Source organism: Herpailurus yagouaroundi, unplaced genomic scaffold, assembly GCF_014898765.1.
Source record: "Herpailurus yagouaroundi ecotype Mexico unplaced genomic scaffold, PumYag 77, whole genome shotgun sequence".
Classification (NCBI taxonomy): Eukaryota; Metazoa; Chordata; class Mammalia; order Carnivora; family Felidae; genus Herpailurus; species Herpailurus yagouaroundi.
In genome coordinates this window covers 42,303,440-42,328,890 of record NW_024412388.1, presented here as the reverse complement: position 1 = coordinate 42,328,890, position 25,451 = coordinate 42,303,440, and the positions used below count along the sequence as shown (strand labels likewise).

The 25,451-nt window shown below is 37.6% G+C and overlaps 1 protein-coding gene across 11 annotated transcripts in view; it reads left to right on the top strand.

Annotated features, from left to right (window-relative positions):
* Nucleotides 1-19,193, top strand: part of TUT4 (terminal uridylyl transferase 4) — a 142,973-nt gene extending 123,780 nt beyond the window's left edge. For 3 of the 11 annotated variants that reach the window (XM_040470248.1, XM_040470256.1, XM_040470255.1), the window contains 6 exons: nt 4,172-4,287; nt 5,202-5,425; nt 6,427-6,527; nt 9,752-10,199; nt 15,268-15,426; nt 16,878-16,980. In XM_040470248.1, coding sequence (XP_040326182.1) covers nt 4,172-4,287; nt 5,202-5,425; nt 6,427-6,527; nt 9,752-10,199; nt 15,268-15,426; nt 16,878-16,966 — 1,137 coding nt within the window. In that variant the 3' untranslated portion in view covers nt 16,967-16,980. Of the gene's footprint in view, nt 1-4,171; nt 4,288-5,201; nt 5,426-6,426; nt 6,528-9,751; nt 10,200-15,267; nt 15,427-16,788; nt 16,994-18,199 lie in introns of those variants that run through there. The other 8 variants (XM_040470258.1, XM_040470254.1, XM_040470247.1 and 5 more) reach the window with 7 other exon arrangements.
* The last annotated feature ends 6,258 nt before the right edge of the window (nt 19,194-25,451 follow it).

Sequence of the window (25,451 nt, the reverse complement as noted above, 5' to 3'; positions counted from 1 at the left end):
GGAGAGAGAGAATCTCAAGCAGGCTCCATGCTCAGGGAAGAGCCTGACATGGGGCTCAGTCCCAAACCTGGAATCATGACCTGAGCCAAAAGCAAGAGTTGAATGCTCAACTGACTGAGCTACCCAGGCCTTCCTTTCTTTTGCACCCTTATGTGTTCAGCCTTACATGAATTCACTCATCCACCATCTGTCTGTGCTTGGGCAGCTAAGCACTATGGAAAAAAGTCATAAAGCTAGGTGGTTTTATTTATATAGTACAACTATAAATTAATGTTTACTGGCCTAAATTAGACTTTCGGTACCATGTGACATTCTTACTACATTAAAAAAATTTTTTTTTAATGTTTATTTATTTTTGAGAGAGAGAGAGTGACAGAGCATGAGCAGGGAAGGGACAGAGAGAGAGGGAAACACAGAATCCAAGGCAGGCTCTAGGCTCTGAGTTGTTAGCACAGAGCCCGATGCACAGCTTTGAACTCACAGACTGCAAGATCATGACCTGAGCCAAAGTTGGACATTTAACCAACTGAACCATCCAGGCGCCCCTACATTTTTTTTTAAGTGTATTTATTTATTTTGAGACAGAGGGAGGGGCAGAGAGAGAGGGATGGATAATCCCAAGCAGGCTCTGCAATGGTAGTGCAGAGCCTGATGCGGGGCTCGATCCCATTACATGAGATCATGAACTGATCCGAAACCAAGAGTTAGACACTTAACTGAGCCACCCAGGTGCTCCTCTTATTACATTTCTTTAGTTATCTATATCTCCTAGTTGATAAAAACTAATTCAGGTCTTATTTTACTCAAAATTCAATACCTGTTGTATTTTGTCCACCCTTTCACCTCTGTCCTTCTTATGCTTAGAAGTTTTCCCTCAGAGACAAAGATAGTATCAGACCGATATTCCTTCAAGTTTCTGTCAATCTATAAATCTGCCTGTATCTGCAGATACATTTTTTTTTTAATGTTCATTTATTTTTGAGAGAGAGAGAGAGCACAAACAGGGGAGGGGCAGAGAGAGAGGGGAACAGAGGGGCTCTGTTATGATAGCAGCAAGCCCTATATGGGGCTTGAACTCAACCAACCAGGAGATCATGACCTGAGCTGAAGTCGGACATTCAACTGACTGAGCCATCCAGGTGCCCCACAGATACGTTTTCTTTATCAGAGACTAGTCCTTCATTTGCATTCTAGTTCCGTTTGTTAGTCCCTTTACCTTGAATCTTTAGTCTCTTCATCTGTGAAAAACATTTTCAAAGATGAAATACATAAAACATAATTACAGATTAGCATTAAGAGATGAGCATTTACTATTGATTTTAATGATAGGGAACACTAATTTTGAACCTCAGGCAAAATGTCTCCCCCAGAAAGAATTACTTTCTTCAATTAGTAAACTTCTATTACAAAAAAACCAAAAAAACTCCATTATTAGTAGTAGTATATTTTGAAATTCTTCAATGAAAATTTAGTGGAAATTTGCTTTCTCTCTTGTTAAGAGAGAAGGTACATAATACCTTCAATTTTGTTACAACACCTAAAATATTTACTAGCTGGTACAGGAAAAGTTTGCTGACCCTCAGGTGTAAGCCACCTTAACTGGGATGGGGGAATGGAGCAACGTGGATTAGAGATTCAAGAATAAAGTGGTTACAACTGGTGATTAATTAAAGGTGATGGGTGAAGGAGACCAAGTTCAGGATGATTCCTAGGTTTCTGCATTAAGCAACTGGGTGAACTGACATAGGCTTTCATTTTGTCTTGGAAGAAAATATGATGGTGAAGATTTTAATTAGGGACATTGGTTTCATCAATAATAACTGTGAAGAATTCTTTTATCTGTTTTTTAAAATGCAGCTTTATTGATATAATTCATATACTCTATAATTCACTGATATACAGTGAACAGTTAATTCACTGGTTTATAGTTTATTCACAGGATTGTGCAGCCTTCACCCAATCCAATTTAGAACATTTTGTTTTTCTCTCAAGGAAACCCCTATCCCCACTCCTGTTTTTACTCCTACCCCTCAAAACCATCAATCTGTTTTTTTGTCTCTGTAGATTTGACTGTGTGGACATTTTGTATGAATGGAATCATATGTGGAGCCTTTTGTGACTGGCTTCTTTCATTTGGGCTAATGTTCTCAGGGTTTGTTCATGTATCAGTACTTCATTCCTTTTTATGGTTGAATGGTATTCCATTATATGGATATATCAGATTTTATTTGTTCATCACCTGTGTTGGACATTTGAGTTGTTTCTACTTCTTGGATATTATGAGTAATGCTGTGAATATTTGTGCACAAATTTTCATGCGGATGTATGTTTTCTTTTGGTTATATATCTAACAGAATTGCTGGGTCATTTTGATAAATTTATTTTTAACTTCCTGAGGTGCTGCAAAACTTTTTTTTTTTAATGTTTTATTTATTTTTGAAAGAGAGAGACAGAGTATGAGCAGGGGAGGGTCAGAGAGAGAGGGAGACACAGAATCTGAAGAAGGCTGCGGGCTGTGAGCTGTCAGCACAGAGCCCGACGCGGGGCTCGAACTCGTGAACCATGAGGTCATGACCTGAGCCAAAGTCGGACGCTCAACTGACGGAGCACTACCCAGGCGCCCTGCTGCCAAACTTTTTTAAAGTAGCTGTGTTATTTTATATTCCCACTAGCAATATATGTGGGTTCCATTTCATCCACATCCATTTTCTTTTTATGATAGCCATCCTAGTAAGTGTGTCTCTTTTATATCTGACTTTAGATAGGTTTGAAGATTGCTGTATGGACATATTCTCTTGCCTTCCAGAGATGTGGGTACTGTTAGGACATATTAGTCTTTGTGATATTGCAAAACAAAACTGAGCTAAAGCTTAGAATAAGCCAGGTGCTAGGATGAAGGAAAAATGATTTGGGAAAATGACTTGCTTCGTATTGGTTCTCTACCTTCTCTTTAGGTATACCCTGCTTGCATAATAAATGTTACATGTTCTTGAGATGTTATAAGAAAATCCAATCATATTTTAAATAAACCAGAGGATTGCTTTATTTACATAGAGCTTTTTGTAAAGAGCATAGTTTTTTTTTTCTAGAAGTAGCCTGGTAAGGCAGAAAATATGAGATTTGTAGTCAGACAGACTTAGCTTTAAATCCTGCTTACTTACCAGCTTTTTTTACTTTGGGCAAATGACTTGAACTCTCTGAGCCTCCATTTCCTCATCTATAAAATGAGGATTAAAATAGTATCTATTTTAGGGACACCTGGGTGGCTTAGTCAGTTGAACTCCTGACTTTGGTTCAGGTCATCATCCCGCACAGTTCATGAGTTCAAGCACCACGTCAGGCTCACTGCTGTCAGTCTGTCAGTGCAGATCCCGCTTCAGATCCTCTGTCCCTCTCTCTGCCCTTCCTCCACTTGTGCTCTCTCAAAAATAAATTTGGAAAATACTATCTACTTTATTGAAATATTATGGAAAGGGGCGCCTGGGTGGCACAGTCGGTTAAGCGTCTGACTTCAGCCAGGTCACGATCTCACGGTCCGTGGGTTCGAGCCCCACGTCAGGCTCTGGGCTGATGGCTCAGAGCCTGGAGCCTGTTTCCGATTCTGTGTCTCACTCTCTCTCTGCCCCTCCCCCGTTCATGCTCTGTCTCTCTCTGTCCCAAAAATAAATAAACGAAAAAAAAAATTTTTTTTAATAAAAAAAAAATATTATGGAAAGATGCCACAAATGAATGAGGAAATAATGTGGATATAAAGTGATTAGTACTGTTTGCAGCTGTGATATTGATGATAATTTTTAATCTTATTTTCGTATCATGATTTTAGTTATCGTGAAATATTTGTTGATATTTATTTCCTTTTTTAAAGTTTATTTATTTTGAGAGAGAGAGAGAGAGAGTGAGAGAGAGAGAGAGAGAGAGTGTGTGTGTGTAGGGGAGAGGCAGAGAACTAGAGAGAATCCCAAGCCCTGTCAGTATAGAGCCTGATACAGGGCTTGATCTCACGACCATGAGATCATGACCTGACCCAAGATCAAGAGTCGGATGCTTTACTGACTGAGCCACCCAAGTGGCTATTCCCTTTTTTTAAAACCACTTTTACATCTTGGTCTTATTTCCATTTGGATTCCAAAATTCATAGTTTTTTTCTAGAAAACTTTTATTTTCTCCCTAGGAGTACTTCTTTGATTCCAGAGTATTAACAGATGGAGAACTGGCTCCCAATGATCGATGCTGTCGTGTGTGTGGAAAAATAGGCCACTACATGAAAGACTGCCCTAAAAGGAGAAGGTTGGCAAAATGATTATATATTGACATTACAGGGAAAATAAATGTGAGGCCAGTTGTAGCTATAACTGTGTTCATATATGTTTAAGTGAGAAAGTTCAGGGCTTAAATTGGACGTTGGGTAAATGTATATTGGAGTGGAATTTTGTTAATAGAGTGAGATTTATTTGTGGTACAGTGGTATCTTAAAATACTCGTTTGTTCATTTATTCATTAATTCATTGTGGCTTTGTGTTTCTTTTTTTTTAAATTGAAGGATTTATTGATACCTTCTTTATTGGAAACTGTGCTAGGAGTCAAGAAAAAAAAAGAGACATGGGGTTCTCACCTCACAGTAATGCAAACCAATAATTATAATATATAATTAACTAAATCTTTGAGGTATCTACTGTGAGGTATACCTATATAATACATATTTTGAGGAATATTTATTCTCTCTACCCCCTGAGGATATATTTATGAAATATACTTTCCTGTATTTAATAGGCCAAGAAAATCCCTTCTGTAGGAATCAAGTCCTGCCTAATATAAAGATCTTAGAACTTGTCAGACAGAATGAACTCCTAGGTTGCATCAGTGCTATTTACTGATTGTTAAATGAGAAGATGCTTTCTCTAAGCATCTACTTCTTACTCTGTAAAATGGAGTTAATAAATACCAGCCTCTGTTTGATTGTTATAAGATTAAAATTCAATACTAAAAATTTTTTCTAATTTGATAATGTATTATAAAACTACTAGAATACCCAGTTGCTGCCATATGAGTAGATGTGCTTTAAATATGAGTTCTTTTGCCTTAAAAAAGATGCATGAAACCATGAGCATGTTAATCCCTTTATTGTGAGACTCTTGTATAGTTTAGTTTGTTCTGTGATTCACTCAGTTTACAAGTCCCTAGCCCCACATTATTGGTATCAGCAGTTTACTGTTTAGACTAAAGAAGAAAGACAGTGAAGAAGAGAAGGATGGGAATGAAGAGGAGAAAGACTCCCGAGACCTTCTTGATCCCCGAGACCTCCATGACACTCGAGAGTTTAGAGACCCCAGAGACCTCAGATGCTTCATATGTGGAGATGCTGGACATGTACGAAGGGAGTGCCCAGAGGTCAAGCTGGCCCGTCAGAGGAATAGCAGTGTGGCTGGTAAATAGAACAAGCCAAAAATAGTTTCTGGTAGAAATAAGGTCATTTGTGTTGATAACATTTTTAATGTATTTATTGTTTTGAAAGAGAGATAGTATATGTGTGCACGAGCAGGGAGAGGAAGAGAGAATATCTTAAGCAGGCTCCATGCCCAGGGTGGAGACAGACTCAGGGTTTGCTCTCACAACATGAGATCATGATCTGAGCTGAAAGCAAGAGTTGGTTGCTTAACTGACTGAGCCACCCAGGCGCCCTGCAGAAGGTATTTTCTGAAATATATTGTCTCCTTTAGAAAAGCAGTATTCGGGGCGCCTGGGTGGCGCAGTCGGTTAAGCGTCCGACTTCAGCCAGGTCACGATCTTGGGGTCCGTGAGTTCGAGCCCCGCGTCAGGCTCTGGGCTGATGGCTCAGAGCCTGGAGCCTGTTTCTGATTCTCTGTCTCCCTTTCTCTCTGACCCTCCCCCGTTCATGCTCTGTCTCTCCCTGTCCCAAAAATAAATAAACGTTGAAAAAAAAAAAATTAAAAAAAAAAAAAAAGAAAGAAAAGCAGTATTTGTCTTTTTGTCCTTTCTATTCCCAGTTTTTTTTTTTATTTATTTTTGAGACAGAAGAGTGTGTGCATGCGCATGCACACGTGTACACTTGGGAGAGGGACAGAGAGGGAGATAAAGAATCCCAAGTAGGCTCTGTGCTGTCAGCACGGAGCCTGATGCGGGACTCGAACTCATGAACCTCATCATGACCTGAACCGAAATCAAGAGTCGGAAGCTTAATCAGCTGAGCCACCCAGGCGTCCTCCACAGCATATTTTTTTAGTGATTTACAAGATTGAAAAATGACTTTAACAAAAATGTTGTTACAAGTCCTTCACATGCATAATCATAGTTTAAAAGTACAAATCTAAGATTTGAGACTCTTTAACAGAGAAAGGGAGTTTATTGATTGTCATTTCTCTGCTGTTTTCATTATCTGTTGATTTTCTTTCTGATGTCTTCTCTTAGCAGCCCAGTTGGTCCGCAACCTCGTAAATGCCCAGCAAGTGGCTGGTTCAGCCCAGCAACAGGGTGATCAGTCCGTAAGGACTAGACAGTCCTCAGAATGTGTAAGTACTGAACCTGCAAATGGATTAGTCTTGGCAGGAAGATAGTACTGTCTTTGATGGGTGATAGGGTTGATCTTTCAGACTTCAAATACAATCATCCAGATTACTTGGTGCTTTGTAGTGGTATTCTTGCTAGTCACCTGAGGTGGAATGAGCATTACTTTTGGAGTGATGTATATCTGGGTTTGTATCTATGGGCAAGCTACTTAACTTCAGTGACTCTGCCTTCTTATTTGTAAAGTAAGATAACAACTACTAATATGTTTGTTGGTAGATTAAAATAAGGTAATGACTTTGAGGTTCTAGGCTTTGCCTAGTGGAAAAATATCAGCAACATTTATAAAAATAGACCCAAAAATTGAGATGTGTTGGGGTTTAATACTGTTAAGGCAGTACATGCATGGTATTGCACTTGCTTGAAGCTTTTATGTGTCTTCTCATAGCTAATTTGAATACCTAGTGAAATATATCCTGTGAAAGCAGAATATTGAATTAGAGTTCAGATTCACAAGTTTCATATTTGCTGAGTAGCTTTTTACCTTTATGTAAATCTGTATTCATCTTGCACTTCTTAAATTAATTAATTCAATACCGATCGAATGTTTGCTTACTCTAAATGTGACATTATGTTTTGGTTTGTCACACTTAATCCTTTGGGGGGCCATGTGAAGTGGAAGGTGTTAGTGTGATCAAATTTTACAAATTGGGAAGCTGAGAATAAGAGAAACTAAAAGATTCAAACCTAGGTTTGTGTAGCTTCAAAGCTGTTAACTATTAAACATGCTAAATCTGATATCTGTGTTTTAGAAAAAAATCTTTAAGAATTTTTTTAAGGTTTATTTATTTTGAGAGAGACATAGAATGAGCAGGAGAGGGGCAGAGAGAGAGAGATTGATTGATTCTCAAGCAGGCTCTGCAGACAGTGCAGAGCCTCATGCAAGGCTCAGACTCACAAAAGGTGAGATCATGACCTGACCCGAAACCGGGAGTCGGAGGCTTAACTGAGCCACCCAGGCGCCCACTAGAAAAAAATTCCAAGAGTATATGAAGATCAATATAGGGAGAGATTGGGAACATTAAGCAGCCCACTATCCTCACCTATAGTATTTGCGTACCTACTATGGGTCTGACATTTTCATAAATGTTACATAACAGCGGTAATATTAGCTAATGTTGTTGAGTGCTATGTACTGTATATATGCTTTTTTCTATTTCTTCCTGTAAAATATTTGAAAAGTACAGAAAATAATAAACATTCATGTAGTACCACCAGACTTTAATAAGTCTTAACATTTTGTTATCTTTGATTTATTAAAAAATTACCCATAGTCAACAGTCCCTATGCATTCGTATTGGATCTTAAAACCTTCCTACCATCCCTTCCTAGCTACTAAAATGTATCTACTATCCTTAATTTGGTGTTTATATTTCCACATGTATTTTAATTAAACTACACAAAAACTTATGAGGTAGATTCAGTTCATTATTTATACATTACAGGTAAAAAAACCAGATTTAAGTTTTTTGCCTGAGGTCAAAACACACTTGTAAATTGAACTTGAACCCTCAGGCTCTGTCTTCAAAACCTATGCCCTAACCACTTTCCTGTGCTGCTTCTACTCTACCCTTTGCTTCCAACACTCACTTTTTTGTTACCTGATATTTGGATAAGAGCCTAATGGACACTGCTGTTCTGATGTCTCACAAAGCACTTTAACTTCAAAATGTCTGGAATGTAACATTTTTCTCCAAATCCCTAGACTGGCCTCTTCTTGCTCCTGTGTTCTCCATCTCATTGAATGATCCTATTCTCTGGTTTCCAGAACTACTCCTCTCCCTCAATTCACACATCCAAATCAGTCACCAAATCCTGTTGTTTCTACCTATAAAAAAGAGCTCACAGCCATTTGCTTCCCTGTCCCTATTTTGTAGCCTAGCTTACCATCATCTCAGGACTATTGTAGCAGCCTTTTAATCAGTCTCATTAGTGTTTTTTCCCCCCTAATATTTTCTGTTTCATTCCTGTTAAGCCAGAATAATTTTTTCTAAAACACATATTGATGGTGTTCCTGACCCACTTAAAACCCTTTGGTCATTTTCCAGTGCCCTCAGGATAAAGTCTTAACTACAAGGGCTGTAGTACCCTTCATTATCTTGCCCCTCATTGGTTCTTAACCTCAAATCTGCTGTTCCCCTGCCTTTGTACTCCAGTAATATTAAACTTATTTCACAATCCCATTACTTAAAAAAGCCAGGTTGGGGCGCCTGGGTGGCGCAGTCGGTTAAGCGTCCGACTTCAGCCAGGTCACGATCTCGCGGTCCGGGAGTTCGAGCCCCGCGTCAGGCTCTGGGCTAATGGCTCAGAGCCTGGAGCCTGTTTCCGATTCTGTGTCTCCCTCTCTCTCTGCCCCTCCCCCGTTCATGCTCTGTCTCTCTCTCTCGCAAAAATAAAATAAACGTTGAAAAAAAAAATTAAAAAAAAAAAAAAGCCAGGTGTTCATGAGCCTAAAGACCTTCAGTCATGTTTTCTCTGCTCAAAACACTCTTTCCTTCCCCTTATCCCTATTCTCTTTTATCAGACTGAGTTCTATTACCCTTGAGTCTCAGCTTCCTTTGGGAAGCTCTCCTTGATTTCCACTTTCATTCATCTTTCTCTCTTCCCAAAGTACTTTTAGGTGTTCCTGCTTTGGGATTTCCTTATACACTATACATTATACATTCTTTATCATAGTAATCATTTTAATTTATTTTGATTGTTGTGTAATCTTCATGTGCTCTTCTTCCTTTTCCCCATAGACTTTAAGTTCCATGAGGGCATATATGTTAGTGTTGTATTTTTAACACCTAAAACAATGCCCAGACGTAATCAACACTTGTTGAGGGACTGAATCAAAGTGGCTGTGAGATATTTAGATATAAGTTTCTAGTTACAGTTGGAAATGTGGGTTCTGCATGATGGGAATGACGTCTGGGGTCTTTTTTCTTTGGATAGTGAAAGGGTTTGTAGGGTAGTACATATGTCAGAGAGAGTTTGAGGATCTTGAAGAAAATTCTATTTTCATGTAAAATGAGGCTCTATTATTGTTTATTATACACATTATAGAGTTCTGTTTATAATGTTCTAATGAAATAACTCCATAATTTTTTATTTTGATTATCTCTGCTTTTATAATAGTAAGATGTTTTAAAATTAATTTTAAAATGTTATCTTTTTCTCTTTGCAGTCTGATTCACCATCTTATTCTCCTCAGCCCCAACCATTTCCACAGAACTCATCCCAGTCAGCTGCCATTACCCAGTCTCCATCCCAGCCAGGATCCCAACCCAAGCTTGGCCCACCTCAGCAGGGAGCCCAGCCCCCACATCAGGTCCAGATGCCTATGTATAACTTTCCCCAGTCACCACCAGCTCAGTATTCTCCCATGCACAATATGGGACTGTTGCCAATGCACCCTCTCCAGATCCCTGCCCCGTCCTGGCCTATTCACGGCCCAGTGATCCACTCTGCACCAGGCAGTGCCCCCAGCAATATTGGCCTGAACGATCCCAGCATCATCTTTGCACAGCCTGCTGCCAGACCTGTGGCGATCCCTAACTCCTCTCATGATGGACACTGGCCTCGTACTGTGGCTCCAAATTCCCTGGTGAACAATGGTACAGTGGGAAATTCGGGTAACCCTTCCTTTTCTTCTTTTGTATATGTCTGTAGAAAGGTTGGGTGGTTGGGTTTATTGGTTGAACTGGGGGAAATAAAAGTGAGGAAATATTTACAGAGGGGCAAGTATAGGATTAGATACAGTATATGGGCTATGGATTCAGACTGCCTAGATGTGAATCCTGGCTCTGCCATTTATTATGTGGGATTAGGCAGTTGCTTAATCTCTTTATGCATTGATTTCATCTGTAAAATAAGGATATTAATAGCATCTAACTCACAGGGATGTTGTGAATATTAAATGAGGTAATATACATAAATGTCACTTTATGATTATTTTATTTTGTTTTATTATATATATATATTTTTAATATATGAAATTTATTGTCAAATTGGTTTCCATACAACACCCAGTGCTCATCCCAAAAGATGCCCTCTTCAATACCCATCACCTACCCTCCCTCCCACCCCCCCCCCATCAACCCTCAGTTTGTTCTCAGTTTTTAAAAGTCAACTTTATGATTATTTTAAAGTTTCACTGCAATCCTGCTTGGTGCATTACTAGCACTCATTTTATAATTTAGGAAACTATAGGGTTAAGTAACTTACTATCATGCTCTTGTAATTAATCATAGTAGATCCAAGTTTTATATCAATTTCTTTCTTCAAAACTTTGTTCTTTGCCCTAGTAAGAAACAATTCTTACTAATAAGTAAGGAGCAATTCTTTAAAAAGCTATTACTAGCACTTTGTAGCATTAAAAACTACTAGTTTTTTCTGATATGTAAGTAATACATTTTCATTATAGGACATTTGAAAAATAAAAGATAATCCATAATCTCAATTCCTAGACATAATTGCCAAGTAATATTTAGGTGTGTTACCATCCATTTTTTAAATATTTGCATAATTAAAAATACATGTACCATAAATCTTGTTTAATATTCATTGTTTTAGTTGATTATATTTTTATTTTAAAAACTTTTTTGAAATGTACACAGAAGGAGGGAGTTTTAAAGTAGGACAAGCACCCTGTTACCCAGCTTTTAACAGTTACCAATATTTGCTATTCTTTGACCCCTTTACCTCATTTAAAAAATTCTTTTGGCTTTAGTATTTAATCAAATCTCAGACATTGGATCAAATTTCCTTATAAACCTGTTTGTATCTCTTTAAAAAAAAAAATCACAAGACCATTACCATACCCCGTATCACCTAATACCTGTTCATTTTTATTCTTTTTCTAAAATTACTGTTATTGTTGATTTATTTGAATCAGGATTCAAACAAAGCCCTTACATTATAAGTGTATGCTTATTTTATTTCTTAAGTCTCCTTTAATATGTAATACTTTCTCTTCACTATTTTTTCCCCCATATAAACTGTTTATTAAAGAAACTGTAGAACTTCTTATATTCTGATGTTGGCTGAATTGTATCTTTGTGGCATTATTTAACATGTACCTCTGTCCCCATATTTCCTATAAATTGGAAGTTAGGTCCAGAAGCTGGATTAGATTCAGGTTATTTTTGTTGGCAAGAATTTATCTCTTGATTGGTCCTGTATGTTTCTTGCTCCCTCACTTCAAAAAGAACTTACTCTCACTGTTCCTCTTTTAGTGATCTAAGATTGATCAATGAGTTAGGTGATATCAGTGTGTTCTATCCATTTTGAAGCGTCCCATTAATTTTTACATAATAGTTTTAGTTGTTACTGATAATTATTTCTGATAATTGCTATTTTACTAGGGGTTGTAAAATGATGATTTTCTATTTACTGCTTGTGATTCTTCTATAAAGAACTTTTTCTTATTTTTTTTTTTTTCAACGTTTATTTATTTTTGGGACAGAGAGAGACAGAGCATGAATGGGGGAGGGGCAGAGAGAGAGGGAGACACAGAATCGGAAACAGGCTCCAGGCTCTGAGCCATCAGCCCAGAGCCCGACGCGGGGCTCGAACTCATGGACAGCGAGATCGTGACCTGGCTGAAGTCGGACGCTTAACCGACTGCACCACCCAGGCGCCCCGAACTTTTTCTTATTAACTACTTGATTATCCTGAAATATAGGAAAAGACTAAAAGCTTGATTCTTTCCCTTTATCAATTTTCACAAGTATTTTAGTACTTTTTATACAAAAATATGCTATTGCTGGGGCGGCTGGGTGGCGCAGTCAGTTAAGCGCCCGACTTCAGCCAGGTCATGATCTCGCGGTCCGTGAGTTCGAGCCCCGCGTCGGGCTCTGGGCTGATGGCTCAGAGCCTGGAGCCTGTTTCCGATTCTGTGTCTCCCTCTCTCTCTGCCCCTCCCCTGTTCATGCTCTGTCTCTCTCTGTCCCAAAAATAAATAAACGTTGAAAAAAAAAATTTAAAAAAACAAACAAACAAAAAAACAAAAATATGCTATTGCTTAGAGTACCATGATGGAAGAAGTACCTCTGCTCTCTTTGGAACAATACATATAATGTATTTTGCTGAGCAGAAATGTCAAAGTATGGGAACTCATTCAGATTTCCAAGATCAAAGGATATGTGGCATATATGACCATTCTTTTTTTTTTTTTTTTTTTTAATTTATTTTGAGAGAGAATGAGTGCAAATGGGGAGGGGCACAGAGAGGGGGAGAGAGAGGGAGAAAAAGACTCCCAAGCAGGCTCTGAACTGTCAGCACATAGCCCAGTGTGGTGCTGGAAACCTACAAGCTGCAAGATCATAACCTAAGCTGAAATCAAGAGTCACATGCTTAACGGACTGAGCCACCTAGCACCTAGGCACCCCATACATCTTCATTCTAATGTAATCTCTGTTTCTGTCATTCAACAAATGTTTATTGTATATATGCTATGACATGTACCATGATAGTCACTGGGTTATATAATGAACACAGACCCAGTGTCTTGCCCTTTGATACAATGGCTCAGTTTTTACAGTTTTATTCTTCCCAGTACCACCACTAGTTGATCTCTGTCAGTCATAATGAACTAATTAATTAACATCCTAGGAACATACTGTATTATCTCTTACCCCTAATTGTTTTACTAAAGTTGTTCCTTCTGCCTGGAAAAATCCTCTCCCTATCTCTCCTTCTTACTCTTACCTCCTTTTGCTTTGCTCCAAAGCTTGGGTGACTCATTCATCTTCCATTTTTAAGTTTAGCTCACTTTCTAACAGGAACCCCTCTTGTTGATTTTGTCCTCCAATTGTGCTAGGTATCCTTTTTCTTTTCCATGTTTCCTTAATATCTATATCTTTATACTTGTCTTATGAAATTGCCAGTTTACTTGTTTGCATAACCCATTAGGCTGAACTTCTAAAGCTGTGAATTGTTTCTTCTCTATCATTGTCTCCATCATGTCCAATATAGTGCCCGGATGTATGGTAGATACATTATTCATATAATATATTATTTTTATTATATAATGATTACTCAGTAAATGTTATATTGTTATATGTGGAATGGATTTACAACTCCTAGTTAATATTACAGCTAAAATTACTAATTTGTTGAAAATGGAAGGATTGGGTGAGAATATATTATGAAAATATTTAGTTATGAAAAATGGCCGAGGGAGATTGGAATATATCCTAAGAAATACCCTTTGATGTCAAAACACATTTCTCAGTTGGTCAAGACCTTAATATATATACCCAGTCTCATTTAAAGCAAAAAATATACCCTGTAGCTTCAGTTCTTAATTGTAACTTGGTTTTATGAACTTTCAGCAAAGCAGCTGCTTTGTTTTTCTGCTTACCTCCTGAGAAGACTGAGTTTGTTAAGAGTATGGCTTGTATGGGTTTTAGTTTTCTGGCTGTGTACTCCTCCCTATCCAGTACCTTTTAATTTGAGTCTGCTAGGAAGTTTAGTGAATGAGGGGAGTGTCTTTCAGATTATTTCCTGCCACATTGTGACCCTGGATGAGAAAAGCCACCAGAAATGATGCAAAAGATTTAGGAGTAATTACTTAGGAGTAATTTGAAAAGATGCACTTTGAAAGATGTACTTCTAAAAGGGAAGTAGATTGTGGGGGTTGGTTGTTTGCCATAGAATGGATAGCACTCCTATTTTTTGAGTCTCTACTTACATACCACAACTTGTGCAAGCCACATTGTTTTTGTTATCTAATTTAATCCTCACAACAGCCAGAGGTGCATAATTGAACTTTAGTAATTTTTGGAACTGGGATTTGAACTTTGACCTGGTTGGCTCTAAAGCCCAAGTTCTCAACCATTACACCGCAGTGCTTCAGTTTCTAATAGAATTGCCTTTTGAACCATGATACAGTTGTTTCTAGGATAGTGGCATTGTCTTTAGGAAAAAGTGGAAGCTCCTTAATGATGTACTAAGGTTCTTTAAAATGTAAATCCTACCTTATCCATCCAGCCTTTTTTTCTTTCATTGCCTCCTTTTACTCCTTAGTGGTACTGCTGATTGTTTTTGCAGCTTCCCAAACTTGCTGTACTGTCCTGTTTCCTGGCTATTGTACTTGTTATTCCTTCTGTTTAAAATGCCCTCTTTGCCCTGTTTTGCCTAACAATTCCTTGTGCTTTAAAATTTAGTTTAGTCAATCATCTTAGGAAAACCTTCTCTAGCCTTGAACCAAATAGGTTAGCCCCCTCTTTATTTTTCATTATTATTATTTTTTTTTAATATTTATTTTGAGAGAGAGAGAGTGCCCAAGCAAGCAGGGGAGGGACAGAGAGAGAGGAGAGAGAGAGTCCCAAGCAGGCTCCACACTGTCAGCACAGAGCCCGACGCAGGGCTTGAACTCGCAAACCAAACCCAGGCTGAAACCAAGAGTCAGTCACTTAACCAGCTGAGCCACCCAGGCACCCTAGTTCCCTCTTTAGAGCACCTTCCACCAATCTCTTATAGCAATGACTACTTATTATTGTATCTCTACCTTTTTATATGTCTCTTTTATGAATAATTGGAGCACAGTGTTTGATTCTTAAAAAAATTGGTATCCTCTGCATTTAGCATTGTTCTTGTCCAGTGGTAGGTACTCAATAAATCTTTGTGGAATGAAGGAATATTTAAATGAACAAACTGATATTTTAAGTATGTCTTTCCTGTCTTGTTGAAATGCAGAGCCAGGCTTTCCAGGACTAAATCCTCCAATTCCTTGGGAACATGCACCACGTCCCCATTTCCCTCTTGTCCCAGCTTCGTGGCCTTATGGTTTGCATCAAAACTTCATGCATCAGGGAAATGCCAGATTTCAGCCCAACAAACCGTTCTATACTCAAGGTACCGTTGTTTACAAATTCATTAAGAGGCTGGGTGGGTTTTGTTCTGGGACAAAGGTGGCTTTGTGAAGGCAAGGAACCAGGAGTGAGATTTTATGCATTCAGTAAACATTTTATTGAGAGCATACTGTGTGTCACACTGTGCTAGGTGCTTGTTCAGGCAAGAATTAAGTAAAACCTTTACACTTAGAAGAGCCAGACATGTAAAATAGACAAGGATAGGAACTTAGAAGGAGTCAGTTAAATGTTATCCTAGCAGAGTTTATAGGAGATATGGACACCAAGGATCAAATCACACAAGATTTTGACATTTGAATTAGACTGTGAAAGAGATACAGGATTTGTTTTTCCTAGAGATTTGTTAGAGATTATAGGGGAAGAGTATTCTTAGCTGAGGGAATATATATGTAAAGTCGAGGAGTTTTGCCTGGCATAGTGAGGAAAAAAGAAGAGAAAATAATAGGACTAGAGGATGAAGTGGATGGGAAAGATGTGTACATGATGAGGCTGGAGAAGGTAGGCTGAGGCCATATTATGAAAAACTTTTTGGACTATGTTTAGTAAGTAGTGTGGATTTAATAGAAGTTTTTGAGTTGAATAGTGACATAGTCAAAATTTGTTTAGTTGAACTTGAATGACATTAGAATTCATTTATTCTGTTAGTGCTGACATACCAGTAATAGGTTTGATCTAAGTAATGAATATTACAAACTAAGGAGAATTTGTAGCATTTTATCTAGCCTACTTGCCTCGAAGGTATTTCAATTCAAATAGGGAATGTCTGAGTCTGGCCCTCAGCTCTTCGTTAACCTATGAATTAAAAAACTAGAGTCAGTTACTTACTACACTTAAACTAGGAGTTCAAGAAATTAAAGAAAGGCACTCAAGAAATGCTGACTGAATTAAATGGTAACTTTAAGGGGAAACCCTGGTACAAGTTTCAGGCTTGATTCATTTAAGCCTTTGTAAACTATCCGTGTATTGCTGGGGCATCCCTATATTATAGAATGGCAGAACATTGACTGTGGTGGACTTAATCTTCTGAGTAAAGAACTAAGGTTGAAAAAAGTTATTATTAATCATATAAGGGCTTGGTGGGCTGGTGGGATGGTTGGGGGGAGTCTGAAATTCTTCCCTGATAAATTTGTTGCCTTTGGTACCTCCCCTTCATCTCTCTTTTCTTTCACATACCCATGTTTCCTGCTCTCCTCTTCTTTCTCCTGCGAAATGTTTTTACATGCTTTATCTCCTCTTTACTATATAAATAGAAAAAAAGAGAACTAGCTACAAGTTATTAATTCTAAGGGTTGTCAGATATATAGGCACAAGCCTTTCAGTTTCCTGTCTGTGTTGTGTCCAACAGACAGATGTGCCACCCGTCGGTGTAGAGAGCGTTGTCCCCACCCACCAAGAGGAAACGTGTCGGAGTAATGCGAGTCCATTTTCTTTCAGCTGGTCTACCGATGCACAGCAACCAGCCAATCCTGCTGTCTCAAGGGTATCCGTACCTCAATGTCAGTTACATTCAGCAGAAAAAGTGACATTTAATGGAAAGCAAAACAAATCAGGTCCTGATTTAAAATTTTAACACGTTTAGATAGCTTATTTAAATTCTAAGACTGTTTTTAAAGACTGTATTATTTGTATATAAATATGAACTATAGTTTTTACTAGTATCACCAAATTGAGTGATACAAATTTCATCTATTTTATTACCCTATTTTTAAGGGAATTTTATGTTTTGTTTAATCTTGATGAATTGTATAAAGAGAATTTAAAAAATTACATTCTTTATTTTCTATTAGCTGTATTCATACTTTGGTTGCTTCAGACTTTATATATATTGTTCTTAAGAATTAGGAAAAACTTTCATGTGTTTTAAATTTGTCACTTCTATTCTTTACAGAACCTTGTAGTGCCAAAAACTTTTTAAAAGCTAAAAAAAAAAAAAAAATAATAAAATAAAACTACAACGTGAAGATTCAGAATTTTTTCTTTTACATTCTTGTATGTTGAAAATATTCAAAATTGAACAGAAAGTTGCTTTTGTCTGTATTTGAAGTAATTCTATTTTAAGTTAATAAATCTTTTTGACAAGAGTCAAATTTGGTTAATTCATATGGTTGTTTAGATCATGGAGATATGTAACAATTTAGAGATTTGTTTTACTCTCAGTGAATGGAGCATTCTAAATTACAGACTTAGAGAACCAAGAATCTTTTTTAATGTCCTTTATTTTACTGGATCTTCACAACACCCATATGAAGTTGATAGAAACATATACTGTCTTCATGTCTGTTCATCATTGAGAAAACAGAGGTGCAAAACAATAAAGTGAATTCCAAGGTAGCACACTTCTATGTTGGAAAGAGAATGGAAACAGATCTTTTGAAGAAGAGTTTTTAAACACTGAGACTGATACTGGCAATTTGAGTGGAGGGAAGAGATTTCTTACTTACTGAGGTAGTAGTATGTGCCAGACTATCCATTCTGAGTTCTGTTACTACCTGGAATGCACACTTGCCAGGATGGTATTTACCAATAATGGTTGTGGTAACTGATTATAGTTGAAATTAAACTTGTGTTGTTAGTAGTATTTTAGCTCTTTTTGGTACTATCCATTGAGCTGACGTCATTTTGTCTAAACCTCCCAATTACATATTTGACAGGGATTTTGGACTAAATGATCCTATAGATTTATTTGGAAATCTGCAGAATAAGTAAATACAAATGTATTTTAAGGACAGTGTATTATCTTTGTTCTGCTTCCTCAGATATGCATTACTTAAATAGGAGACTCTGGGCTTTTGCCATATTTTCCAACTTGGAAGATGCTTGAAATCTATTGCAGGAGGTTGAGGGCTTTCCTGCCATATTTACAGCCCTGAAAAGGTATTTATTAAATGTTAAGATCAGGTCTATTTACTGTAAGTTCTTCATATTAAAACTTCAGTATCTCTCAGAATCCTACTAAATGGTGGAGTTTGCTCATTTGTTCTGTTAATGAGATAGCTGGCCCAGTGTATGTTTTTGTTAAAATATAGGCATACCTCGGAGATGTTGCAGATTAGGTCCCAGATCACTGCAATAAAGCGAGTATCGCATTAAAGTGAGTCAAATGCCTTTTTTGATTTCCCAGTGCATGTAAGTTACGTTTACACTTATCCTGTAGTTGATTTAAGTGTACAGTAGCATTGTCGAAAATGTACATGCCTTAATTTTATTGCTAAAATATGTTAATCATCAGCTGAAATTCAGTGAGTCATAATCTTTTTGCTGGTGGAGGGTCTTGACTTGAGTGCTGACTGATCAGGTGGTTGTTGCTGAAGGTTGAGTTGGCTGTAACAATTTCTTAAAATAAGACAAAAATGTAGTTTTGCCACATAGATTGATTTTTTCCTTTCACTTGAACACGTAGATGCCACTGTAGGGTTCTAAATTAGCCTAATTTCAATATTATGTCTCAGGGAAAAGGGAAGCCCAAGGGGACAGAGAGAGATGAGGAAATGGCTGATTGGTAGAGCAGTCAGAACATACGCATTTATTAAGTTTGCTATCTTATATGGGCATGGTTTGTGACACCCAAAACCATGGCACAGATCACCGTGATAAATACAATAATACAAAACTTTGAAATATTGTGAGAATTACCAAAATGTGATAGAGACGCAAAGTCATCAAATGCTATCAGAAAAAAAGGCACCAATAGACTTGCTCCATGCAGGGTTGCCATAAATCCTCAATTGGTCAAAACAAAACAAAACAAAAAACCTCAGTATCTTTGAGGGGCAGTAAGTGAAGTGCAGTAAAACGAGGTATGCCTATATGACTTGGAACATTGGTGGTTTTTTGTTTTTGTTTTTTTAATGTTTTTAGTTTTGAGGAAGAGAGAGTGAGAGCAAGTGGGGGAGGAGCAGAGAGAGGGGGAGACAGAGGATCTGAAGTAGGCTCTGCGATGACAGCAGAGTCCAATGTGAGGCTCAAACTCATGAACTGTGAGATTATGACCTGAGCCGAAGTCAGATGATGCTTAATTGACTGAGCCACCTAGACACTCAGCATTCAGGTTTTTTTTAAATAGCGTTCATGTATTTAATCTTTTTTCAAGTCTTGGAGAACAGATGATGAGGTATGTAAAGTGTTCATTTTACTGTTCTTTTGAATTTATTTGAAACTTTCGTTAAAAAAAAAAATCTCTGAGGCACCCAGTCTTAAGAGCATGCAGCTCTTGATCTTGGGGTTGTGAGTTTGAGCACCCTGTTAGGTATTGAGATTACTAAATCTCCAATAAGAGACTGTCCCTAATTCAGCTTTACTTTCTAAAGGAAAGAGGTATATATCACCTGGAAAAACGTATTTTGGGGGTTTTATAAAGCCCAGTAATTTAGGCTTTACTTTTGTGACAGTGTTCTATATAGTAATTTTCAGTATCTCACTTGTCCCTCCTTCAGCAATTACCAGTGCTCAGTAACTGGCAAAACTGTTCCAAGTGGAAAACTGTAATAATACTCTAAGTTTGTAATTTATACCAGCAGCAGCTCAGTTTTAGAAGTTTGTAAACTTTCTTAGAAGTTGTAAACTTAAAAGTTTTTGATTGTGAATTCAAATTCATTGTAGAGCAGTTGGAAGTGCCAAAATTATCAATCTTTATTCAGAGTACACACACACACCACACTTAAGACCATATTGTTTTGAAATGTTTTGTATAATGTTTAATGACATGGAGAGATTAGTATCTTCCATTGCCATTAAAGATTATTCAAAGTATGAATATTAGTTTTGTACCATATAATTTATTTTAAGTGCCCTACAGATGGACATTTTTGCTGTTTTTTCCTCATATATTAAAAGTTATATAAAATGATGGGATAAAGCTATTTTTGTATATATTCTAGCATGGTGAATATATATAGATATATATTTATATTTGTATATGGGATTATTAGGTAAAAAAGGTAAAAGTTTTAGGATTTCTGCTATATATTGCCAACCTGCCTCCAGGAAGGTGGTTACCATTTTGTGGTCCCCAAAAATACATCAAATGTGTTGGTGAGCTTATAAAATAGCTTTAAAGTCGGAACAACTAATTTTTTCCCTTGTGAAGGATAATTTAAATGTATTCATTTAAAAAAAAGTATTAAATAAAGGAACAAAGTATAGAAATCATCCATCAATCAGAAATACTTTTTAAACCTCAGGTTTACTTTATTTTTTTATTAAAAAAATTTTTTTTAATGTTTATTCATTTTTAAAAGACAGAGACAGAGCACAAGCAGGGGTGGGGCGGAGAGAGGGGGACACAGAATCCAAAGCAGGCTCCAGGCTCTGAGCTGTCAGTACAGAACTCGACGCAGGGCTCGAACTCATGATGAGATCATGACCTGAGCCAAAGCTGGATGCTCAACTGCCTGAGCCACCCAGGCACGCCCCTCAGGTTTATTTTAATACTATTTTTTAATGTTTATTTTTGAGACAGAGAGTGTCAAAAGCAGGGGAGGGCGGGGGGGGGGGGGGGACAGAGGACCCAAAGCAGAGTTATTTAAGTAATCTTTATACTCAATGTAGGGCTTAAACTCATATCCCCAGTCAAGAGCTATATGCTCTTCTGTCTGAACCAGCCAGGCAACCCCCAACTATCTCTCTTAAACATAGACAACATACATACAAAGAGTTTTTAGAAAGTGGGCTCATGTGCTATGTTCAGTAAATATAGCAAATTAATTTTACTTGGATTTAACAAAAAGTGAAATGAACTGCTCAACTTAAAAATTTTTTTCTATGGTAGTTCTAAAAGATTTCCTTAAAATTTTTTTTAATTTTAGAGAATGAGCAGGGGAGAGGGGCAGAGGGAGAGAGAGAATCTTAATTAAGCAGGCTCCATGCTCAGTGTGGAGCCCGACACGGGGCTTGATCTCACAAACACTGGGATGATGACCTGAGCTAAAATCAAAAGTTAGATGTTCAACCCACTGAGCCACGCAGGCGCCCCACTAAAAGACTCCTCTTAAAATTAAGGGCAATTATAGAAAACATTAAATAGGCTGGAGTTACTTTTTCCTGGTTTTCATGTATGTTTTAATGAAGTGTAGGACTCCTATTATGAAAAACAAAATCCACACATTTTGTTCACATCAAGTCCTAAAACTATTTCCCATTTTTATTTAGTTTTTAAAATGTTTACTACCATTCCTTTCACTGCTGCTTTTTATTCCTAAATCCTGAATTTGATTAATTTCTTGTTGGGTGAGTTTTATTGTCAGGCATTTTTCTCCTAAGTGATTAGAATGCATATTCCCTTTACATTTTGTTCTTATTTTTTTTTACTGTTTATTTTTGAGAGAGAGAGAGAGAGGCAGAGCAGGAGTCCGGAAGGGGAAGAGAGAGAGGGAGACACAGAATCCAAAGTAGGCTCCAGGCTCTGTGCTGACAGCACAGAGCAGGACTTGAACTCAAAAACATGAGATCATGACCTGAGCTGAAGTCAGACGCTTAACCAACTGAGCCACCCAGGCATCCTTTCCTTTTGTGTTAAAAAAAATTTTTTTTTTGTTTTATTTTGAGAGAGCGCTAGCACATGGGGGAGGGGCAGAGAGAGAGGTCCAAAGCAGGCTCCAGGCTCCCAGCTGCCATCACAGAGCCAGACACAGGGTCAACCCCACAAACTGGAACTGCGAGATCATGACCCTAGCCAAGTCCATTGCTCAACTGATTGAGCCATCCAGGCGCTCCACCCTCTTTTTACATTTTAAAGACAACTTTGGGTGGGTATAAAATTCCTTTCACAACTTTACCCCTAGAGCCTTTTGCTTCACTGCCTTGTGAAGTTTGTTCTAAGATCTGAGACCAGCTTGATTTTTTCCCCCTCATTATACAGGACTTGATTTCTCTGCTTAGATGTCCTTGTAATTCTTTGTGTCTTACCTTCATCAGGCTATTTCTTAATAGATTGTTCATTATTTCAAGAAAGTTTTCTTGTATCTGGATATTTAAATTTGCTCAATTTTCTTCATCAGGAATGTGAATTATGCATATGTAGGATTTCAAGTGTTTTACTACCTTTATATGTCTTTTAAAAATTATTTCCCATTTTTATTTTCTCCAGCCTATTTTTTGTATGCCTTATATTTATTTTATATTGCTTTATAATAAGGCTTTTATTTGTCCAGTTTTTTAAATCATTTAAGCTCTACTAAGCTTATTTAGTCTCATCTTTGAACATGTATACTTCGCATTTTTTTAAAACATCACTTTGTTAATGGTCTTTTTTTTAAATGTTTATTTTTGAGAGTGAGCTAATGAGCATGAGTGGGGGAGGGGCAGAGAGGGAGACACAGATTTAGAAGCAGGCTCCAGGCTTGGAGCTGTCAGCACAGAGCCTGATGCAGGGCTCAAACTCAGACTGTGAGATCATGTCAGATGCTTGACTGAGCCACCCATGCATCCTGTTAATGGTCTTTTTTTGAGTCTGGAGAACTTGTTACTCTAACTTTCTGCAGGGAGTGACCAGCATCTGTGGTCTGTCTTTTCTGAGTAATGCTTATTTAACCTCAGATCAGTCTATATGTGGGAAATAACAGAAAGGGGCTCAGGGAATGAGGCTTTCAGTTGAGTTCTTATATTGGAAGATTTAACCAAATTAATTGTGGGAAGTGAAATCAATTTAGTAGTTTGCACCCAGTGTTAAAAATGTATTAAGGGGTTCAGTCAGTTGAGCATCCAACTTCGGCTCAGGTCATGATTTCATGGCTTGTGAGTTCGAGCCCCGTTTTGGGCTCTGTGCTGACAGCTCGGAGCCTGGAGCTGCTTTGGGTTCTGTGTCCCTCTCTTGCTCTGCCCCTTCTCCGCTCCTGCTCTGTCTCTCTCTCTCTCAACATTAAAAAAATTTTTAAAAACCCACAAAATACTGTATAGGAAATATCAGAATGCATTTTGCATGTTTTTTTCCTGAAATGTTTCAGTATAGAATACATGTGTAAAGGGGTAAAATGTAAAATGTTTCTTAATATAGGCTACAGTCAAAAAAGGTTTACAAAGCTACAGTTCCAAGGCCTCATCCAGTAGGCTAGCACACAGATAACAGAAATGGCCCTTCAGCAAAGTTTGTCCTTAGACTTCATCTCGTCTGCAATTCTTTGTCACTAATAAAAGAATAGGAACAATCTGCTTCCTGTTTTAGGCTGGCTGTACTACAATTTGGTTCAGATCTCTCCATACACCTAAATAAGTATGCTTTAAGTTTATAGTTTGTTTGAGGAAGCAAGGCTTATTTCTGTTATTTAAGATTGTCGAGTTTTTGTGGGTTTTTTTGGCAGGTTTTTCAATTTCTTAATCTTATACTTTAAAATGAATATTTTAACAATATACTTGGTTGGTCCATAGGTCATTAAGCCAGAAGACATTTCTTTCCATCCGGATCACTTTGGTAAAGAACTAACTTCTAGGACTCTATAACAGATATCAATAGAGGTGCTTATATTTAATTCTTAAAGGCAGTCTTATATATAGTTGTATGATGAATAACATTAGCTCTTATGGATGACTTTTATCAGCTCAAGTATTACCAGGTGAGGAATCGTTGAAGAATGTAAAATCTCAAATCTCCCAAAATGCTTTAACATTGCTGCAAAAGTCCTTCAGTTCAACAGCAAGCAAAAGAATGTTAATCCTGTGACCAGATCTGGCTTCCCAAGAAACTAGATCGTATGAGGCAATTGGTCTTCAGAATTCTTGGTAGGTCCAGAGCTGTGGGAAGTCCAATCACTTCCCCCCACCCCTCTTTTTTTCCACTGTTTCCTTTTTAAAGGAAAAAAGTTCAGTACTAGTAGAATGAACTCTTCTAGCAAAGATCTCAACACCTTCTTGATTATCAATGCCCACGGACACTTTGCAGTTCTTATTTTGCTTCTAAGTCCTCAAACCCTTAGCTTCTTTGATATACTGTCTCCTAATTCTTCTACCTTTCTGAAAGTTCATTTCCATTTTCAGGTGGTTGACTGCATTGCTTTCTCTCACCAGTGTTGAGTGTTGCCTACGCTTCTGTTGTTGGCTTTTCTTACATAAACACACTTCCTGGGCAGCCCCCATTTAATTCTACATCTTCCACAATTACCTAAATGTTGTCAATTCAGGGTTAGATCACTATGCTCAACTCCAATTCCTACTTCTAACAACCTGGGCTTTATCTAGATATACCGTAGCAGTCTCTATACTTTAAGTAAAATTGAATGCATCATTTTTACTACCAAAAGAACTTTCACCACCTGCCCCCTCTAAAGCTTGGCCTCTTCCTGCTGTACTTTCTAACTTTGTGAATAAATGGCACTATTTGCCAGCAAATGAAGTCAAAACCGTGAATGGTATTAGATACTTAACTCTCCTTTTCAATCTTATAGGCCCACTGCTACCGACTAAACTTGGAAAATAATGACAGTCTTTTCAAGGTAAAGGCTGAGCACCATAACCTAGAATTCAAGGCTTATGGGGAAGAAAAAACATTATATAAGAATGTTGTGTAAAAGGTGTTAAGTTCCATTGTTGAACTGTTCAATGCAACTGGATTAAATGATCCAGAAGAAGTCTTAACATTTGAATACATTCTGTTCTTACAGAGCTGCTGCTAACTCATCAGTTTTCATGTTTATTACGTAGTGCTGCTGAAAAAAAGTCTGGGAGAGAATAGGTTTTACTGACTTGAGTTTTGAGTGTAACAGCAGCAGCACAAATCTCAGGATTCTCAGAACAGTTCTAATCACGGAGCAAACCAAAACTAAACTACAGAAATACGGAAAGTGGATGTGTAAAATTTAATAATAAAAGGATCACCATGCAGCCACATCCTCTCCTTGTCATTCATCCTCTCCACCCCTCAAATCCCTTACAAAGTTGAGTACAGTCAAGGTTGGTTGTACAGAGGGGTCGAAAGCAGCCCTTGGGAAGTGCTATCCCTCAAATGTGGATTATGATTCAAAGAGTGATACAAAACTCAGCACCTCTTTCATTTAAAAAAAAAAAAAGTGGAGAAACTTG